Source organism: Castor canadensis, chromosome 4, assembly GCF_047511655.1.
Source record: "Castor canadensis chromosome 4, mCasCan1.hap1v2, whole genome shotgun sequence".
Classification (NCBI taxonomy): Eukaryota; Metazoa; Chordata; class Mammalia; order Rodentia; family Castoridae; genus Castor; species Castor canadensis.
In genome coordinates this window covers 177,256,314-177,270,558 of record NC_133389.1, presented here as the reverse complement: position 1 = coordinate 177,270,558, position 14,245 = coordinate 177,256,314, and the positions used below count along the sequence as shown (strand labels likewise).

The 14,245-nt window shown below is 42.8% G+C and overlaps 1 protein-coding gene across 8 annotated transcripts in view; it reads right to left on the bottom strand.

Moving 5' to 3' along the window:
- The window catches only part of Armc9 (armadillo repeat containing 9), a 127,885-nt gene that overhangs the window by 109,299 nt on the left and 4,341 nt on the right, over positions 1-14,245 (bottom strand). For all 8 annotated transcript variants that reach the window (XR_012447400.1, XR_012447401.1, XM_020156260.2 and 5 more), the window contains exons 2-6: positions 13,990-14,079; positions 11,806-11,931; positions 7,497-7,667; positions 6,037-6,192; positions 1,015-1,107 (exon numbers count right to left, since the gene is read on the bottom strand). Coding sequence is in view for 6 of the 8 variants with exons in the window: in XM_020156260.2 (XP_020011849.1) it covers positions 1,015-1,107; positions 6,037-6,192; positions 7,497-7,667; positions 11,806-11,931; positions 13,990-14,040 (597 nt within the window). In the remaining 2 variants the exon portion in view is untranslated. The remainder of the gene's footprint in view (positions 1-1,014; positions 1,108-6,036; positions 6,193-7,496; positions 7,668-11,805; positions 11,932-13,989; positions 14,080-14,245) is intronic.

Here is a 14,245-nt window from a genome sequence, read left to right as displayed (position 1 = left end):
GGGTAACAGCTTTATTCACATATTATATAATTCACTCACTTAAAGTGTACATTGCAGTTGTTTTTCAGTATATTCAGAGTCCTACAACCAATGTTTTTTCTTTTTATGTGCTGGGGCTCAAACCCAGGGCCTTGCACATGCAAGGCAAGTGCTCTACCACTGAGCTACATCCCCCATCCAGTATGAAATGCTTCCAGCATGGAACATGCTTATTCTAAATAAAGAGAGACATGTGTCCATACAGAAGAATAACCTTTGGGAAATTGGTCTCCAGTGGGTGAGATGACCGAATATTCTGCTGTTCTTGGAACAGGCCCCATTTATAGCTGTGACCCTGGTACTATGTCCAGTTATTACCTCTCCGTGCTTTCAAAAGTGTCCCCATTGGACTGGGCTATGAAGATAACTGTACGACTCTGTAATTTGCTAAAAATCAGTGAATTATATCTTATAGTGGGTAAATTTTGTGGTATATAAATTACACAACAATATATAAATTGATGTATATAAATTACATCAACAAAGTTGTTTAAAAAGAAGTCCCAGCCATGTGTGGTGGCACATGCCTGTAATCCCAACACTTGGGAGGTAGAGACAGGAGGATGGAGAGTTTGAGGCCAGCCTGGGTGACATAGTGAGACCCTGTCTCAAAAAATCAAGTGCCAGGGATATAGCTCAGTGGTAGAGAAAAAAAGAAAGGAAATCCCAATTTGAGTGACAAGTGAAATCCATATGCCATGACCTCCAGGCCTCCAAAGTGGTTGACTGACCTTCTGCAAAGAAAAATTCCAGAATTTTTTCCCTACCAAATCTGTTTCTTGGCCTGTGACATCAAAATAAGATCCAATGTCACAGAAGTCGATCCTTTCCAGGCCTTGCATGGCCTCCCATTAATGCTCTACTCACTGTGTACATGTGAAAGCAGTGGATTTATGGCCGGCGACCCCTGTCTGTTGCTGCCCTAAACCAGAGTGCTGCTCTAACACCCATGGTCTCCATGCTTCAAAAGGATACATAGATGGTCAAAAGCTTTGGTGTGTTACTGGCTTTAAAAATTAAAGCTAGAAATTTTTCTAGCTTCAACTTTAACTCCGGAGTCCAAGAATCCTGAAGGAAAAACAAAGAAACACAACATAAAAACATCAGCTCTCTCAATGTCAACAATACCATCGAGGTGTGGTAGCAAAATGGCCCTGCCAGTTACTGAAGCCAAAAGCAAGATGTCTTGCCAGTAATATGAGCATGGAAAACAGGCTTTGGGACATATGACCAGTTCATTTATAGATGATCCAAGTACCCACAGCAGGAGAAAAAACTCGCACATGATTTGAATAGTTCGTGTGATTAAACACAAGCATGACAAGTGCCCTTATTAGGTTGAATACCAAAAATGATTCAGTGAGGTTTAGGCACGCATGGCACTGGTCGACATAACACAGACAATCATCTCTAAGTTACTGAGAAACTTCCAGAAAAAGGGAGTCTAGACAAGGAAGGGCAGAAGCTGTTACCTACCCTGCCACAAGTACCTCAGATTGTGTCACACACAATTTGATCTGGCTCTTGGAAATCCATTACTTGTCTTAACTAATACTCATTAAAAGAAGAAAAAATAATGACAGTAATAGCAAAAGAAGTGTAGCAAGTAATGATTTTTCTTTTCATTTTCTCAATATGTAGCCCCAGTTGACCTAGAACTCATGATCCTTCTGCCTCAGCCTGGGTGCTGGGCTTACAGGCAAGCACTACCACACCTGGCCTTGCAACCATCTTTCTCAGGACAATTTCTTTTATACTGTGCATACAAAAATATCTTCCACCCAAACCAGTTCCACAAGAGCAGCTATCCCACTACAAATCCATGTCCACTCCCTCTTGGATCCCAACCCATCACCCTCTGACAGGCTCATCCTTCTCCACTATCTCTGCTCCCTAGCTCTGTATCCTCCACACTTTTCATGCCCTTCCATCCCATATGTCATCTGGGGTTTGGAAACAATCCTGCCAGATGAGCAGAAAATCTGTATATCTTCAAAAGATTTTTTTTTTTTTTGAGGTACTGGGGCTTAAACTCAGGGCCTTCACCTCGAGCCCCTCCACCAGTCTTATTTTTGTGAAGGGTTTTTGAGATAAGGTCTCACAGAACTATTTGCCCAGGCTGGCTTCAAATCATGACCCTCCTGATCTCTGCCTCCTGAGTAGCTAGGATTATAGGCATGAGACACCGGCGCCCACTCAAAAGATGTTTTAACTCCCTGACACTGCGTGAGATTTTTGTTTGTAATGTATGTTGTTACAGGTGAATTGTGTTCCTACATAGACATGGTGAAGTCTGGTTCTCAGGATGTGAGGTCATTGGGATTGGGGTTGTTGGAGATGTAACCACAGTGAAGAAGAGGTTATACTGCAGTGGGTGGGCCATTAACCCAGTGTGACTGCATCCTTACAAGAAGAAATTCAGACACAAAAGAAAGATGGCCTGTGAGTATGGATGCAGAGCCTGGAGTGATGTGGTCACCTGATGGGGCCACTGGAAGCAGAGAGAATAAAAAAAGAACACTGACCTAGAGCTTGCAGAGGGAGTGCAGCCTGCCCACACCTTGGTCTCTGGCATCTGGCCCCTGATGTGCAAGACATAAGTTTCCCTTGTCCAGTCCCTTGGCCCTTCATTCTCTGTTCGGGCAGCCCTATGAAAGCAATGAAGTGTGCTGCAGCTCGGGGGGCTTTCTATGCTTGACCATCTATAAAGAATCTCAAGAGAGTGCTGCCATGGCGGCCATGCAAACCAAGACATCTTAAAAACAATCAAAATCGTGTATTTGGGACCCATGCACCTTAGGTTAGGTTGCATTTCATGTAACCAATAAATATGTATTTTCAAATTAATTACTGCTCTGAGGATAGTCTGCTAATGACAGTGTAAGATTAGAATAAAACTTCTCTGAGCGTGAATCCTTTTTTTTTTTCTAGAGTGTTCTCTTCTCTTCTGTGCTTTCAGCTTTGAAAAGAAGAACACTTCCCGAGTCTGATGGGCACTTGAGACCATGATTCCAAAAAGAGATGTGCAGAGCCAGAAGTGCTGGGCCGGTTCTGCTGACTGGTCTTGGGGAAGCCACTCACCATCTTTCTCCTAGTTTCACCCCTTGTAGAACCACAGGCTTTAAAGTGAATTGGTGGCTGCCTGTTTTTTCAGCAGCAGAACCCTTCTGATCATTCCAAATGTTACACACAAAATGAATCATAGCAAATTACCGTGGAAGTGGTGGCAGGACCAGGGCTCACTTACCTTGGTTTCCCTGTGGCCTTCCTTGGCTATTCCTTTAAATCTTCAGTAGCTAAGCTGAACTCAGTCCCTAGCACACAACAGTTGCTCAGAAGTTTTCCCCAAAATAATCAATTATAGAGATTCCCAAGTATTTCCGCAGAAAAGAACTCATTATAAACTCTACAAAGGATTTTCCTTTTCTTTTCACACTGCAGAGTGGATAATTTGGAAAAGCAATAAAAATAAAAGACCTGGATGAATTGAAGAGCATCTTTTTTAAACACACCAGAGTGGCAAAACAGAACTTCAGAGGCCTAACGTAAAGCAAAAGCTGGAACTTTGAACATTCAGGAGCAAGAGAGACAGCTTTTGCTCTAAAGATAACTGCAAGAGAAGGCAGCTGGGCACGTGTGGTGACACACACTTAGAAGGCTAGGAGGAGGACCGCAGGTTAGAGGTCCAGGCTACATATCGAGACCCTGTCTCAAAAAAAATGAAAAAACCAGAGCAGAACAAAAAACTCCCTGCAGAATCTTGAGGACCTTCAGGTTTGGTTCTGGAAGCTGGAAGACCATGGGATCTACTCTGGCCATGCACACAGAAGGCCCCAGCATAAATCCAGGACCACAAAGGGCTACGCCATTAGTAAAAAGTTAAGAACAAATAAACCCACTGTACAGAAAGGACAGCAAGAAAATACACTTGGCTCTGACCTTAATACTAGGGGTGAGGAGGGAAAAACCTCACTTGAGACTCCATAGCCACACTCAGTACCAAGACAAGACTGCAGCTGAGATTCAAACCATCTGTGCAGTCCCCAAAACCTTCAGCAAAGAATGTGACTTCACATAGTCCTGGGTTGGCTAACACCAAAGTGACTGGGAGATGCAAATGGAGAAGGCCTCAAGAAAATCCCTGCTAGGTCCAGGTAAAACAAATGAACTCACTGTCCAAACTAAAACATAAGCAAATAAAAGTCAAAACAGTAAGGCATCGTGACAGCACAAATACAGCATAGCAGGATCAAACCAACAAAAGATTTTGGATATTAAAATTAACAAAGAATGTGAAATAAATGTTTAATATGTTAAAGACATAAGACAGCAAGGGATGAGAGAATATAAAAATGACCCAACAAATGTGAATTAAAAACAAAAGAATCTTCTAGAAAAAAACATTCATAACTGAAATTACATAGTCAATGAGAAGCTAACAAACAGATTAAACAAGTGAAGGGTTAATCTGTGACCTGGAAGACTACTGTGAGTAGATCACCCAGAATGCAGCAGAGATCAGGAGATGGAAAATAGGAATATACTCTACAGAAATGTATTCTTAAAAATGGCCAAAATGGTAAATTTTATGTTTTATGTATTTTACCACAGGGTCTTTTTTTTAATGAAGGAGGAAAAAAAGACATGGAGGTTATAATGATAAGTTCAATGCACATTTGATCAGATATGTAGAAGAGATGATAAACAGGGAAGAAGTAATAAAGAGATAGACAGACTCTTCCAGAGTTGCCGAAAGACACAAACTACCACACTCAGGAAGTCCAACAAATTCCAAAAGAATGCCGGATGCTGGTGGCTCACGCCTGTAATCCTAGCTACTCAGGAGGCAGAGATCAGGAGGACTGAGGTTGGAAGCCAGCCTGGGCAAATAGATCATGAGATGCTATCTTGAAAAAACCTAACACAAAATAAGCCTGGTGGAAAGGAGTGCCTGCCTACCAAGTGTGAGGCCCCGAGTTCAAACCCTATTATGGTAAAAAAAAAAAAAAAAAGAAATTAAAAAAAAATTCCAAGTGAAAATAGAAATCTATCCCTGGACACACTGAAGTGAAATTATGAAAAAGACAGCTCACCTACAAAGGAACAAACAGTGCTTAGAATGACCACCAACTTTAAAGTGGCAACCGTGGGGAACAGGAGACGGCGTTTTAAGTATAACCGAATTACCCTTTTGATGCTTACAAAAGATATACCTTGTGATTAAAAAATCGTATTTTATGACACGGGAGTGTTTTAACATGTAATGTAAGAGCAGTTGCTAGGGCTGAGGCGTTGGGGGCAGGGTGACTATAAAGGGGCCCAACCACACAGTTCTTTTGGATAATTAATGCAAAAATTATGCATCTTGATCGTGGTAGTAGTAGTTACATGAATCAATGCACATGTTAAAAATTCATGGTACTGTACATCCTCAAAAGTTAATTTTACTATTTAAAAAATAAAATTAAAAAAATGCCAATCAGGTAGGCAAGACCTCTTGCTGTCTATAAAACTGTTCTGACACTGATACATGTCTAAACTACTTGTGTTTGCTTTGCCATGTCTGTAAAGGACTCGCACAGCATGTGCTCTCCTGTGTAGCGTGACTCCGTTCACTCACTCTCACAGATGCACAGTGCTCCACTGTGTAACTACTACCAGTTTATTTATGCATGCTCCTGCTGGTGTATAGCTGGGTTGCTTCTAGCTTTTGCTATTAGGAATAGTGTTACTGTATGAACATATCTGTATCTCTTTCAGATTTACATATGTGTACAAGAACGTACACCACAGCTAGTACAGGATAGCAAAGAGTAAGTCAAGCGCTAGCTACCAATCCAACAGGAGACTGATTAAATAAATTAGGGTTACAATTTAGGGCTACAGTAAGAGCAAATCTGAATTTTTTAAAGCATCATTCAGAAATCACCAGTACATACAAGGTGAAGTCACAATGTTGCCCAGGCACTGACACAAGATTCAGAGACTGTCACTTACCTGGAAGAGTTCTTTAAATGAGGGGTGGACCATAGGGTTGGGCACAAAAGGGAGGGCATAGAAAGGAAGGAACTCCGTGGTTTGGCTCAGTGCTGCCCCTTTCGTCTCCAGGTAGGTTTTGAAATAAGACATCTTTTCATCTAACTCCTGCTTGTCCTAGAGGAAGGAAGGCACTTATTTGGGTGTCAGGTGCTATGCTCAGTCCTCCTACCCCACCTTCTCTGTGAGGCTCCTTATCCCAGCCACACTGTGGCATTGTCCCCATATGGCCTGTTAAGTGCACTGTCTAGCCCTTAGTGAAATGTGGACAGGAATACAGAGACCTAGAGTGCGGTTCAATCCTCTGCATTTTTACTTCAGGACCACAATTTTCTCACATCTTTGTAATTCTTCATGAGCATCATTTTTAGTGACAGGACAAAACCCCATCTTGTCTACCATAATTTATGTGACAAATTCTCCCATTATTGGACATGCCCACTGTTTCCAATTCCAGATGTACATAAATTATTTGTCTGCTTTCCCGTGATTCCCTCAGGTGAGGCTTCTGAAGGGGAAGAGGTATGTCTTCATAGTGTCTTGAAACCGAAGCATCCCTCTCATTATTCCTTCCCCATGTGAAGCTAAGGACTTATCTTTCCTCACCTCACTATTCCATGTGTGACACAGTACAAGTACTCTCCCAATGAGGACACCAAAGTGTTGGGTTTGTGCTCATGAGCACACCTCACTTCTAAGCACTAGACTTAAATATAGATTAAAAAATTGATTTTTATTTTACATCAAAACAGAAAAAAATTTAAAACAAAAATAAAAGCAAAAACAGTGCCATGACCTTCCTGATGGGAGTCATATTTTGAAGAACAGCCTCCAAGAACAGCTACCACAAGGTACTGCAAGGCTGCACCCTCTACTACTGTCCTATCCTTTGGAGTCCCTGAAATCCATTTAGTTCACATAAGTCCACAGGGCAGTGTTAACATGCGGGTCACGTCCCCACCTTGCCCAACCTGGCAGAAGGCTGCAGAAGCTAAGCTCAACCTGCAAACTCTCTACAGACAGGCATACTTTCTCCACGACTCATTTATAAACTACATTCCGGTATACAGTCCACTATGCAGCCCAAATATGGGTTCTCATAGTCATACAGGTATATACACTAAGTTGCCAAATTTAAAAAAAAAAAAAAACTATTTTGATGAGCTTTCAAAAGCTTGAAGTATTCAGGAAAACAATGTAGCTTTGATTACAGAAAGTATTAAATCTCCATATAAATAAGAAAAGCAACTGTTGGGCATGAGGTGGAAAATCATTTCTCTGGACTCAAGATGCCCACATCTTGTAAAACAAAACAAAACAGAAAACATGATAAAGTGTCCATAGAATTAAAGCAATGCTCCCTAGGAAAACCTAACAGCTAGCACACCATTTGGGCCAACCCAGATCACAAGTTAACCTACCAGTCTCCCAACACAGTGTTTCAGAAGATAGATGGCAAAATGGATGTGAAGGTAGAATTCCAACTTCTGGGCAAGGGAGTCGCCATCTCGGATGGAGCTGGGAATGTGCTCTTCCCACAAATCGAAGAACACCTTCTGCTCTCCGTTGTCAAATGCAGTCAAGAGATCCTTCTGGAAAAGACATCAGACTGAATGCTAGTCATAGAGGATACCTATTCTTCCAACACCAAAAATTGTCAGCCAGCAACTACCACACACTCCTTTTCAGAGGCAGCAGGTGAAACTCAGACTCGGATTCTTAGGCTGAGGTTGCTGTGATCAGTGCGCCCACTCCCCACTGTGAAGCCCTTCACAGTACCAATTCTGGACCCTCTAAGAACAGAAGAAACATAGTCTCTGAAAAGACCAGGCAGAAGACAGAGATCTGAGGCCAGAGAACTCAGACACATGAATACACCAAAGTCACCCTGTGACTTGCTGTCCCACAGATCCACAGATGTGAATTACTAGTTACTTTTCTTGTAGTTGTGCCAAAAATACATGGGAGAACAACTTAAGTGATTAAAGATTTGCTCTGGCTCATGGTAGCACAGTGTTTTTCTACGGCTGCTTGGCCACACACACTTAAGAGAAGCGTGGCGTAGGACCTTCTCACCTCATGGTGGATAGGAAGCAGAGAGAGAAAAAGTTACTAGGGACCAGGTATAACCTTAAAAGGTAGATGCCCCCCAGTGACCTACTTCCTCCAACTAGGCCCACCTCCGAAAGTTTCCAGACCCTTCCAAAACAGTGTTACCAGCTGGAGACCAAGCATTCAACACATAAGCCTATAGGGGGTATTTCATGTTTAAACCATAACAGCATGCACTAGATAAAACAGGCCAACCAAAAGTCCAGCCAGGCCTCACCAGAACAAACCTCACACACACAGTTGCTACTGACAGCACAACTCCCAAGCTCCCATGGTCTGGAGCTTGGGATGGACACAGGCCTGATACTTCCAGGCCCGAGAGGCTCTGCTCACCACCAATAAGCATTAAGTCCCCTCTGTTGCTAGAAGCATGTCTAACTGCTATAGCACTGTAGGAAGCCACCACAGACCCAGACACACCATAAGGTGACTGACTGTCAGTGCTGGCCAGCTGCAGCAATGGAGTACAGGTTGGCGTGGAGGAAGGCACACAGGCTTGCCACCATCCATCTGAAGAGCTGTGTGAGCCACTATGTGGACTGGACAATGTCACAACTTACTGTGCAGTAGTTGAAAGAGAACTCTGGAAAAAAGAGGGGTAGTTATCATGCACCTGCCTCACAAGAAGATAAATGGCCTGCTGCATAAAACTGTGGATTTAGGTACAAGGTAGAATTGAAAGAACTTCCTACAGTCCAAAACAGTGTGTGATACATACTGTTTTCCTGTTGATGTTGAACACTTAAGATATTTAAGCCTACATTTTGTGCTTAATTGTAAAAGCTTTTTAGACTGGATTTCCTGTAGAATCACCAACTCCCCACCCAGCACCATGATTATTTGGCCACTGTTCCTTTATAGTTTTTTAAATGGTTGTATATATAATTTTCCTGTGTAATTTTTCCTGTATGGTTGCTATTTTTTAGGTTACTTGTTTTGTTTATAATCAAGTTTGTTTACAGAATGAAAATGCATGTAGAACAACGTTGCAGTGTCTGGTTACACTAAGGTCAAAGACAGTCATTCACAAGGACCCTCAAATGGGATTATGGAACCATGTCATGTGATGGAGAACAACTGCCTCAGAACACTACCTTCCTCAGAGGGATTGGCACACACTTGAGGAGAACTCAGAGCTTTTCAAAATGAGCCCCACAGTAAAATTCCACCTCCTCAAAGCCAACCTTTATGCTGCTCAGCCTTTGAAAGAGACAAAAGGCAGCCCATTAGGGACTGCCAAAACAAAGCACAAGCAGTCGTGCACAGACTCTTTGGAGACCCTGGGGGAACTGGACAGAGGCTCTACCCTCTCTTGTGAATGAAGGATGCAATGGTCAAGTGAATCTTCCCAGGGGTAGCAGTGTTGGCTCAGCCCCCAGCTCCCTTCTACTGAGCCCCAGCAAAACCTGAGAGCCACTCTGGGGAGGTCTTTGCCCTGAGAGGCGCACACCAAGACTCTCTGATTGTGTGAATTAAGTGGGCACAGACACTCTGGTATTTTCAAGCTTGGAATCATGGAATTTTCTTAATGTGGCTAGGCAGAGTCAACAGAGCAAATGACCCATCTACAGTTTGTTCTAAATTCTATGTTGGTAGACCTGAAACTGCAAGCCCTGGCTATGTCATTATAATCATGTCTACTACTCATCTCAACTTCTGATTCAGACTCTATACCTTTTATATGGTCCTTGCATTTAAAACAATAGCAAGACCTGACTCAAAAAAGGAAGGAAATCATCTCATTACATACTACAACATGAATGAGCCTTGAGGACTTTATGCTGAGAAAATAAGCCAGTATGCTTATCTAAAATAGTCAAATTCACAGACAGGAAGGAGAAAGCGTTGGCAAGGAGTTGGGGGAAGGAAAAGAAGGACACAGAGTTTCAGAGGTGCAAATGAGGAAATTTCACAATGCAGATATTAACACTACTGAACTGGACACTTAAAAATTGTTAAGATATTATGTTATTTTTAAAATCACAATTTAAAAAAAATACCCAGAGACATTTTAGCGTTCTCAGAGGCAGCTGGAGCTAAGCATGGTGGCAAAGCCAGCTGGAGGCCCCAAATGTGCAAAGCTTCACAACACGGAGCTTGCTGGCTTTACCCTGCGTGGGCTCATGACCTGGTCATGTGTGAGTCTCACAGAAGATTCCCCTTGTTCCACTACTTAGGGACTGAGGACTTGTCATCTTCCTCCCAAATGTGAGTCTTAACAGGAGGGGCTCACATGCCTCTACTGTGCAGGAGACAGTGGGTGCATATTCTCCAGGCAGAGGCACTGGGAACCAGATGCTGGGAGTGAGGTCCATTTTCCCAAAACCATGCTTCACTCCAACAACCTATTTCCACCTCTAATGGCGACTATAATGTTAGTTTTTGAAATTTTGCTGTAGTTGGGAAGGCAGCAGGTAGGTCTGGCTGCTGTAGCTTCTACAAAGGAATCTGTCTGAAGCAGTGGTAGCATCCTGGCATCTGAGCCCCCCGAGAGGACTAGGCAGAGTGCAGCCCCCGTGAGCCCAGCAGGCCACTTCGACAGTTCCTCTCCTAAACAGTGTGTAAGCCTGACCACCAGGGAATCAGGGACTGAGAGAAGATGGGCAGCGAAGCAGCCTGAACTCTAGCTCCTCAGAGGGATTCCAAACCAAGTCTCGAATTATTTCTGGGAGTAGATAGGTCAAAATAAATGTATCCAAACAACAAAATCATGCAAAGGTGGAAACACACTGCCTTGGAAAACGATGTGCTCTCTTGTCACCAGCAATATCCAAGGTGAACTGATCACCTGCCTAGAATGCTACAAACAGGCCTGCGGCATCCAAAGATGGCTGAACTGAGGACTTTTAAGTCCTCTGTGGGCGCTGAAGACGCCATCATCTCTGCAGCTGGCTGTGCTCAGAGCGGCTCAGGCCTTCCTCTAGCAGGGCCTTTCTCTGGTAGGGTGCTGCCTTGTCAGTATTATCCTTCTCCTAGACCCCTCCAACCTGCCCAAAGTAGAATCAAGAGCTAGGAGTGGAGAGGTTTGTTTTGTTTTGAGTGTTCACTGTTCTATTCCCAGTGGCTAGAATTAATAATTCAAAACTCCCCAAAATGGGGACATTTGTCTTAGTTCCTAAATATTACATGGTTTTCTCTTTTTCTTCTGGTTCAGAAATATAAGAACTCTCTCGCCAGGTGCAGTGGCTCATGCCTGTAATCCTAGCTACTTGGGAAGCAGCGATCAGGAGGATCACAGTCCAAAGCCAGCCCCGGGCAAATAGTTTGTGAGTCCCTGTATCAAAAACATCCAACACAAAACAGGGCTGGTAGAATGGCTCAAGTGGTAGAGCACCTGCCTAGCAAGCATGAAGCTCTGAGTTCAAACCCCAGTACCACCAAAAAAAAGCCAAACCAAACCAAAAAAAAATGTGAAAGCTCTCATGTGATCACACATTTCCTAGGTAAGGTGCAGAGATTTAAAGAGGACATTATTAATTCACCCACGAACACTGGCATAGTCTGAAGTTAATGCTGAGCAGGTCCCCAGAAGCAATCTCATCATTCTCTAATGGCAAAAGGTGCTACAAGTTGGGATCCTCTTGACTAGCTGCAGAGATAATGATAAGCAAATGTTACCTGAATTGTCAATGATTTGGAGTCCTTCACAGATCCACCTGCTGTGTTACATAATGGTTTCCCTTTCATTTTGCACTCTTTTGAAAATGTTCTCAAGGTGTCCTCAAATTCAGCAAAATCTAAATACTATAAAAAGAACAGAAACAACAGCAACAAACAAACAACAAAATATTCCAGTTAAAAGATGGGCAAAGGCCCTGAACAGACATTTCTCCACCAAAGCCTACAGAAGGCCAACAGATATATGCAAAGATGCTTTGTACCACAACCATTAGGGACATACAAATCAGCCCACAAGGTGGTGTCACTTCCCATCTGTGAGAATGTGTATTACCAAAAAGACAAGGGTGAACACTACTGGCAAGGAAGGAGAGAAAAGAGAACACTTTTGCACTGCTGGTAGGAATACAAATTGACACAGTCATCATGGAAAATGTATGGTGGTTCCCCCAAAATTTCAGAATAGAACTATCTTATGATCCAGCAAGAATACTTCTGCGTATATATAGAAAGAAAATAAAATCAGCAGTTCAGAGAGACTTCTGCACTCCCACGTTCACTGCAGAAACATTCATAATAGCCAAGATATGGCATCAACCCAAATATCTACCAACAGATAAATGGATAAAGAAAATCTCTGTTGTTTTCTTTTTTTTTTGAGACAGCCCAGGCTGGCCTTGAGCTCTCAATTCTTCTGCTTCTGTCTCCTGAATGCTGGGATTATAGGCATGTACCACTATTCCCAGCTGTAACTCTCTATGCTAACATATTACCAATAAATCAATATTATCACAGCTTATATGGGACTGGTGAACTGTCAGTGAACTGCCATCTTTCAGAAATGCAATTGGAATACAGCTTAGAATTCAATCTGTAGACACTCTAAAAGCCTAGAAAGACAGTGTAACAGAAAATGTTTGCTTTCAGAAAATAGAAATTGTTTAAGAAGGAAAATGTGAGTGACATACAGTCATTATTCAAATAAAATGACATGTGCAGCAGTCTGAAAAAGGCAACCATGGTTAGCAGAAGGCCTGATGGCTTTCGGTTTAGCTCATCCTTGGGGAGTTGCTATTTGAAACAGAAACAATCAGAAATAATGCCTGTTGAACTGGTGGAGCAGCTCAAGTGGTAGAGTACCTGCCTAGCAAATGTGAGGCCCTGAGTTCAAACCCCAGTATGGCCAACAAAACAAAACAAAACAAAACAGAAGTAATGTCTGTTGCTAAGAACAGACAGTAAGTCACCAGGGTGCCTCAAGCACAGCACACATGGTCGCTGCCCTCCTGAACAAGTGCTCTGCATTATTCTTCACACATTTGCTTCCACCTCCTGTAACTGTGGTTATGTCCCCTGGCCCAGTCCACAGTGCCTGCTGTGATAGCTCCAGGAATTGATCTGCCACCACACCAGTGAATTGCACAGCTGCACTTCCAAGGTGCCACTTCCTCCTCCCGGTCTCTCAGGTCTAATGCGCAATTTAATCACACAGTGGAGCAACAATTATTTCTGCAGCACTAAAAAAGTTCTCCAAGTTTTGGGTAATAGGCAATGAGCTAAAGTTCCAATGCAGCCATGCAGTGAAACTCTGCAGGACTCAGAAGCATGAGGCAGACCATGGGAAGAGCTCACGCTTTATCACTGTTGATGCATAAAGGCAAGTGATGGAACAATGTGTACACTATCACGCCGTTTCATAAAACAAAGTGCAGTGGGAGTATACACTGACTATTCGGGGAGTCTGGGAAGATAACACGCTTTTAATAGCAGTCACTGCAGGACAGAAAGCGGGACATCCCCTGTTGTACCTCTACTTGTTTCAATCTCTCACTTGAGCATCTGTTGTCTTTATAATTTTCTATAAAGTTTTTAAAAGTGATTTTAAGATTTCAGTTGAGGTATATAAATGAAATATAAGGCACAAAAAATTATATAGCAGAAAATAGATTAATAGATCCAACATAGTAACAGAAAAAGCACTACATGGCACAAAGAATTTGCTGCTTGCCTACCTATCTACCTGTCTGTCTATGTGTCTATCTATATTGGGGTCTCACTATGAACTCCAGGCTGCCCTCAAACTCATGATCCTCCTGCTTCAGCCTCCCATGTGCCATTTGCCCAGCTTGTTACATTTTAAAATACCCATTTTTCTGTGACCTGCGTTTCATATAACATACATACCTCTTTCACTAGTCCGAGTAATTCAGACTCGTGAGCCAGAATATCCCCCATGGTGAATTGTAACTGGTAAAAATCTCACAGCAAAAATCTCTGCAAGGCAAAAACGTAAGACAAAGGTTTCATTTCAGCCACCTGAGATATGGCAAAAGGGTGGCAGTGGTAGGTGAAATAATGACCCCCAAAGATGTCCACGCCCTAATCCCAGAACCTGTGCATGTTCTAGGAGGTTCCACAGCAAGGGGGAACGAAGGTTGCA